General features: G+C 30.6%; 1 protein-coding gene across 2 annotated transcripts; it reads left to right on the top strand.

The window, feature by feature from the left end:
• Positions 1 to 2,396: 2,396 nt before the first annotated feature.
• Positions 2,397 to 7,702, top strand: LOC133331156 (actin-5C). Of its 2 annotated transcripts, none has more exons than XM_061539551.1 (2): positions 2,397 to 2,539; positions 6,534 to 7,702. In XM_061539551.1, the coding sequence occupies exon 2, from the start codon at positions 6,542 to 6,544 to the stop codon at positions 7,670 to 7,672; it is 1,131 nt and encodes a 376-aa protein (XP_061395535.1). In that variant the 5' UTR covers positions 2,397 to 2,539; positions 6,534 to 6,541; the 3' UTR covers positions 7,673 to 7,702. The 2 variants fall into 2 exon arrangements, with proteins under 2 accessions (XP_061395535.1, XP_061395536.1); XM_061539552.1 differs by lacking the exon at positions 2,397 to 2,539 and adding an exon at positions 5,451 to 5,554.
• Positions 7,703 to 7,911: the final 209 nt, after the last annotated feature.

The following is a 7,911-nucleotide window of genomic DNA, read 5'->3' as shown; positions in this document are numbered from 1 at the left end:
GCTGTATTGTCGGACGGAGCCGATCATACGACACCCTACACAACTACCACGGAACTCTTACTTTCTGCGGATGTTTATTTCTAGCCTGGGCAATATTTCGTGATATTTGCACCCTATTGACCGATTAGTAATCACCTCAGCACCTCTTCCTTAAACTGACATACATAACTGGAAGCTCATGGAACATTTCGTGATGATTGGTCCATAACAGTGGCCTGTATCGTGTTTACAAATTGTAATGGACGGACGGACGGGCGGACACACATGTCTAGATCGACTCAGCTAGTCGAGATATGACGAAGGGTATACTTAAAGATGGGTCTCGGACCAATATTTCGCGGCGTTACAAACACTTGGGGCAGCACAAAACTATAATACCCTGCCAACATAGTTGTGTAGGATATACAAATTGAATATTAAAAACTGAAAAATATTAACAAAACTTAAAAAAATCAAAATACAAAATTACATGTTGTTATTAACCAAATTTTAATTAAAAAATAATTATTGCACACAATATTTATAATTTTTTTATTAAAATTTGGTTACTAAAAAAATGCAATTTTGACGAATTTATTTTTTTTAATTCCAATTTTTGTTATTCAAAATTTTGAATATTTACTGTGGATTTTTTATTTATATTTTTTTCAAAATTATTTTTAGTTTTTTATTTTTTTTAATTTTACTTATTTATTTTTATATACTTGTTGGTTTTTTTAACTATTTTTTTTGAATATTTTTATTACTGTGGATTTTTTTTATTTATATTTTGTTTTAGTTAAAAAAGTAATTATTTTATATTTTTTTCCAAAATTATTTTCAAAGTTATTTTTTTTATTAATTTTACTCATTTATTTTCATATTTTTGTTAGGGTGTTTTTTCAAAATATTATTGTTTTTATAACCTCCAAATAAGAAAAATGTGTTATTATAATTTTTATTAATTCAAAATCATAAAAGGAAAGAAAATAAAAATTAAATTATTTTTCTTTTATGATTTTTTTATTAATATGAATTATTTTTTATAAAAGTTTTTTCTTTTTTCTTAAATTTTGTTGATAATTGATTTTAAGATTTTGTTTTTTTTTTTAATAAAAATTTGTTTCCGTTCTCCGATAAATTTAATTTTGTTTTTTATATTTGTATTTAATTTTGTTTAATTTTTACTTAAATTTTGTTGATATTTGATTTTGTGATTTTGGTTTTTTTTAAATATTTTTTTGTTTTCCTTTAATGTTTCTTAATTTAATTTATTATTTTTTTTTAATAAAATAACTATTTTTATTTTTCAATTATTAATGATTCATATTTCAAAATATTTTTCAAGTTATTGTTTCTCAGTCCTTTTTACTTATTTTATAATTTAAGATTTTTTTAAATTATTTATATCATTTATTATATATTGTTTAATTGTATTCCCTTGATTTTATAACTTAATATATTTTTTTATTTAATTTTATATGATTTTTATTGTTTTATTTATGTGCTGTGCCCTTTAATTATTAAATATTTTGAAAATATTTTCCTTCCACAATTTTAAACAATATGTTTTTTTTCTTAATTTCCGTTCAATATTTTTTTTGGTTTAACAAAAAATTTAAAAGAAAATTGAACTTAAATCTTCTTGGAAAATAAATGACTTATTGAGACTCAATGATTATGGTGGTTTAATAATTCCCTTATTTTTTGTTAATTGATAAACAATAATTTTACAAAAATATTATTAAATATAAAATAATATAAATTTTTTCTTTTATTTTTTAACTTCCAAAAAAATCCTCAACAAATCTTATCAGTAAAAACGAAACGACTGAGTCACAACAAATGCCACAGCGAAGAGTTTCAATCGTTGGGCTTCTCGTTGATAAACACACATTTTGTTGTTTCATGTCGTGTGTGTGTGTGTGCGCTTTGGTGGGGAGAAAAACCAAACCAAAAACAAACTACGGCTTATGCTCAACAACAGTCTGACTGAGAAAAAAAACAACACCCAATCAGCTACACATACACACACGCACACACACAAATTCAATGAAACAAAACCCCTAAGTCTGATGACTCGCCTATATGGTTGTTTTGTTGTTGTTGCATGATTAAGAGCAAGAGAGTGTTTCAACAAAAGAGTCGTGTCTGAGAGAGTTGTGACTTTATCACTTTGTGTTAAGCCAAAGTATCTGTGTGCCTTAACGGCAAATGCATGTATCTGAAAATGCGGGCTTATTATGAATGTGTGATATTGTTGTTGTTGTGTGGTTGGAGAGATAAAGAGAGTCCACCGCCATTAATTCTCTGGAAATATACGATTGTGCATGCATATTTCCATATATGGTAAAATGTCTGAAAATCCATAGAGAACGAAAAAAGCGCAAGGAGCCATTAGGGGTGGACGCCTTTATAAGCGCCGGCACAACGAGTTTTTGATATCATTACAGTTTGCGTTCTTGTGCTGCGTGTTGGATACATCGCGAGACCTCCCAAACCAACAAACAAAAAGACTTAATTTATTTATTTAATTTTTAGTAATTTAACAAACAAAAAAGTAAGTATTTTTTTGGTGCAAAAAAATGAACAACAACAAGAAAAGACAATATAATGCAATGAACATTAAGAAAAAATATTTAAAAAAAGTGGCAAAGAATTTTTATGAAAACAGTGACTCAAAGAACATTTTGAAAAAATACGGAAAAATTACTAATTTTGAAAAAACACCAAAAACAATTTGTGAAAAATTCGAAAGAAAATGCAGTCAGTCTCAGCTTCAAATCAAGTGGATTACTTCAGATAAAAAATATGATTTATTAAAAAAAAAGTCATAAATTTCAAACAAAAAATTATCAACATTTTTGAGTGATTCTTTTTTCCAACAAATATTACATAATATTATTGTTATCTTGAAAATTCAATACTCATCATCAATCAACGAAAACAAATACGAATGATTTTGATAAGATAATAGTTCAAAAAAATAAAGTGTGAAGATAATTTTAATTTGGTCACATGTGTGGAATCCAATCAAAATTCAAGACATAACCGTTAAGATTTTTTGTATTTTGCTCTGCGAAAGTCTGTGTGTAATACCAAACAATTTGAAAAAAATGGTTTCAAAACTCTAATAAAAAATAACCGTTACACTCCATTGATATGCCAAATTCACACACTTTCTCTCTGCATTTTCTTCTTCTTCTTCTTGTGCAGCAGATATGAATGAAATATCAAGACGAGACATGACTTTCACAAATTTCTGTTTTGCAGAGATCGTTAAAAATAAAAAGAAATTTTGAAAATTCAACAATTGGAGAAAATTGTTCTTTAACGAATTTTTATATTTTGAACAAATTAAAAGAAATGGAGAACATTTTTTAATTTTTGTTTTTCTTTTTGAAAATTAATGTTTTCGCAATTGGATTTTAGGGCGTTAACCTCCACCCTTTGCGATTTTTTTCAAAGAGAAAAAAATTTGAAATAAAACAAAATTTTTTTTTTTTAATTTTGGTTTTGGAAAAACATTATTGAAAGAAAACAAATTTTCAGGGCGTTAACCTTTCTTCCGTATAATGAGATTTTTTTTTCAAAGAAAAAAAATATTGAAGTTTAATTTTTTTGTTTTAACCTCAAAGAATATGAAACAAATTAAAAGAAACAAAAATAATTTTTCATCTGATATAAAATTATTTACAGTTAAACTAAAAATTTAGTTAATTTTTTTTTTTAAATTTCAATATTTTTTTCCAATATTCTTAAATAATACTACAAAAATATATCAAAAATGTTAATTTAAAAATTCTTTCAATCATTTCCAAGCTATTTTTTTCATTTCAAAATGTGAAAAATTTCCGTATTTTTGTATTTACAAAATTTTAACAAGTTTTCTGCAAAATATCAATCTCAAAATTCCAAAAAAAACAAAAATGTCTTTAACCATCATTTTTTTCGATTTAAAAATATATTTCTCTATTAAAAATTTTAACATTTCTTAAAAATATCAATTTCAAAATTCCAAAAAAAAAACCAAAAATGTTTTAACCAACATTTTTTCTCGTATTAAAAATCTAATTCTCCATTAAAAATTATTCAATTAAAAAAAAATTATTCGAATTTGAACATTTTCGGGGATCATGTTTAAGGATAATTATAAACAAATTTCTCAAAATATATTAATTCCAAATATTGATTTAAACATATTCATTCCACAATTGCCATCAACAATTCAAAACTTTTTTTTTTTAATTTTCCCCTTAAACTGGATTACTCCGTTTACGATCTTATTAGAATATTACCACTTCAAATACCAACAACAAACAGAAACCTTGCTCTCATTCAAATATTTCTCCATTTAAATATTTTTCCTAAAAAAATCTTCATAACATTTTCTAAGGGTCTCCAAATGCTATTTAAAAAAAAAATCTTAAAGAATTGTTTTTCTATTTTTTTTCAAAATTCTAACGGTTTAATTTGAATTTGACCTTAAAATTTTCTATTCACCATTTGTTTTTGTCATACATAACTTCCTCCCAAATACAACAAACAAAAAACTCGGTTCCCACCATTTAAAAAAAACTTATCAATTCCATTGACTTTATTAGACAAAAAAACCAAATATTCAAAAAATAACTACTTGAGAATTGAACACGTCATGCAAAACTTCATTATTTTTTTGGCGTTGACACATCAACACCAATATCTCAAGAACTTCTTGTATCTGTGGTGTAAACATTTTAGCAAGTAGCAAACCCACAACTTGAACTTGACTCATTTTGTTTTTTTTTTTGTTCTGTTGCTGAAAATATTTGTTTCCGCAGAGATATAAATATTATGTAGCTGTTCAACACACACACACACTCTCTCACATCATATAAGAATGCCGGTTGTGTGGTCACAATTCCAAAAAAAGAACAAATTTCAAAGAATTATTTTCAACGCAAAAAAATATAACCATTATCTCCAAAATGGTATTGGGTGTGACTCTCTTCTGTTATCTACACTTATTCGCTCTCTCTCTCTTTCCCCTTATTTAACGTTTTTCCATTATATCGTGAAATCGTTGGAACACAAAACATGACCATATATGGTCACAAAAATGGTTAAAAACGTCGATTGCGTTTTGTTATTTCGTTTTTCCAGTATTTTCTCTGCAAATGCAAAATGTGAGAGAGCAAGAGTTTCTTAGCGCAATTACCATGAGTGCGAAAGAACCAGCTATATGCCGTAACCCAAGATAACAGTGAGTTCTCTCTTTGATTGTGTGTTGAAAGAGTATCTTAAACGTGGGTTTTTGTGTGGTTATTTCTAAATATGTCAATATCTGCTGCTGCCTACTCTCTTTTTGTGGATATTTATGTGCTGTTGTTGTTGCTGTGTGTATATAACACACACAGGCACACACCCATATTTGCACAAACGCATATCTTTCTTTACTGCTTTTTCCTTGGCTGCGCCACTGTCACAAATTTACAAATTAACTGACTTATTCGCTTGCTTCAATTCATTCGTAGTCCAGCTGTCAAGCTTTGTGGTTCGTTCGTTCTTCAGTTCATCAACAGTAAATAAATACACGGTACGGTATTTAATTTTCAAAATTTTTTTGAATTACAATCAAAAAAGAAATGTGCAATTTCGATTTAACAAATACTGATTAAAGCAACAAACAATTAAAAGATTAATTTTGTTACTGTGCTCTTTCCCCTTGGAGATTACATAGTGCGAATATTTAACAGAAAGAAAATAGTTTTTTTTTTGTCTTTTTTTTAATTTAATAAATGTGCAACGAATTCTTTAAATGTTTTTAAAAAATATTGTGCATTAATAACGAATTAATATCGTGATTTGTTTTGTTAAGCCGCATCTAATTTAAATAGATTTTTTTCCTTTGTAAATTCTTGTGCAAAATAATTCCTACTATATGTGGCTGGCTTGCCCTTTTTACGCCATTTTCTTTTGCAATTTTTTTTTTGTTTCTTTCCTTCGTTTTCTCCTTGATTTTCTTTTTACATAAAAAGCCGGCTGTGGTGGCCTCCGTACACTTTTGTCTATGCTTCCTCTTTTCTTTCGGTTCTCATTCCGTTACGTATGACTCCCTTTGTTAAGAGAGTTATAACGGAGTTGCCAACCACATTATACATCCGACATATGAGGGTGACAGTTGCCAACCACATTATGCACACTACACATAAAGGCGGCAGCATTGGCTGCTGTCATGGCATAATGTGACAAGTCATTATTTTTTCATTTGCAAATTAAAATTATAAATCAAAAAAATTAAATTTTTAGTACTAAAATTAGTAACTCAATATTTAATTACTATAAATTAACGGAGCACAAAAAAAGGTTAGCTGTGTTTTAAAACAAAATCAGAAGAAAATAATGTACTTGAGAAACGGATGAAATTTTGCAAACAAAAAACTGCCACAATTTTTTTTTATAAAAATTCTTGAGCTATTTTTTCATAAAAATTCTTGCCAATTTTTTTTTAAATTCAAAACAAATTTCAGAATTCCATACTAATTTCCCATCTTTTTAATTTGTTTCCTTTGCAGCAAACAAAATGTGTGACGAAGAAGTTGCTGCATTAGTTGTTGATAACGGTTCCGGTATGTGCAAAGCCGGTTTCGCCGGTGATGATGCACCCCGTGCTGTCTTCCCCTCAATTGTCGGTCGCCCCCGTCATCAAGGTGTCATGGTTGGTATGGGACAAAAGGACTCGTATGTCGGTGATGAAGCCCAAAGCAAACGTGGTATCCTCACATTGAAATACCCCATTGAACACGGTATTGTCACCAACTGGGACGATATGGAAAAGATCTGGCATCACACCTTCTACAATGAATTGCGTGTCGCCCCCGAAGAACATCCCGTCTTGTTGACTGAAGCTCCCTTGAATCCCAAAGCTAATCGCGAAAAGATGACACAAATCATGTTTGAAACCTTCAACACACCCGCTATGTATGTTGCCATTCAGGCTGTATTGTCATTGTACGCCTCCGGTCGTACCACTGGTATTGTCTTGGATTCTGGTGATGGTGTCTCTCACACCGTACCAATCTATGAAGGTTATGCCTTGCCTCACGCTATCTTGCGTTTGGATTTGGCTGGTCGCGATTTGACCGACTACTTGATGAAGATCTTGACTGAACGTGGTTACTCATTCACCACCACCGCTGAACGTGAAATCGTTCGTGACATCAAGGAGAAATTGTGCTATGTCGCCTTGGACTTTGAACAAGAAATGGCCACCGCCGCCTCCAGCTCCAGCTTGGAGAAGAGCTACGAATTGCCCGATGGTCAAGTGATCACCATTGGCAATGAACGTTTCCGCTGCCCCGAAGCCTTGTTCCAACCTTCCTTCTTGGGTATGGAAGCCTGCGGTATCCACGAAACCACCTACAACTCCATCATGAAGTGCGATGTTGATATCCGTAAGGACTTGTACGCCAACACTGTGTTGTCTGGTGGCACCACCATGTACCCTGGTATTGCCGATCGTATGCAAAAGGAAATCACCGCCTTGGCTCCATCCACCATGAAGATCAAGATCATTGCTCCCCCAGAACGCAAATACTCCGTCTGGATCGGTGGTTCCATCTTGGCTTCCTTGTCCACCTTCCAACAGATGTGGATCTCCAAGCAGGAATACGACGAATCCGGCCCATCCATTGTGCACAGAAAGTGCTTCTAAGCGGTTTCTTCCTACAACCAAAAATATACACCACTGCTGCCTCGTCAACTGCATCATCAGTTGTATGGTGGCTGTTGATGATGATGCTGCTGTGGTGTGTGTCGTCGTCGTTAACAACAACAACAACAACAACTGCGTAGAAACCCTTTTAGTAGCTGCCGTATTAGTCGTAGTAATTATAAGGAGAAGTTAAGATCTAACAACAACAACAAGAGGAAAAAGAGGAGGTTTTTATATAC

Source organism: Musca vetustissima, unplaced genomic scaffold (assembly GCF_032173495.1).
Source record: "Musca vetustissima isolate MV318-11 ecotype Yass unplaced genomic scaffold, APGP_CSIRO_Mvet_v1 utg20322, whole genome shotgun sequence".
Taxonomy (NCBI): Eukaryota; Metazoa; Arthropoda; class Insecta; order Diptera; family Muscidae; genus Musca; species Musca vetustissima.
Note: the sequence above shows the minus strand (reverse complement) of the source record. Positions and strands in the feature narration are given on the sequence as shown.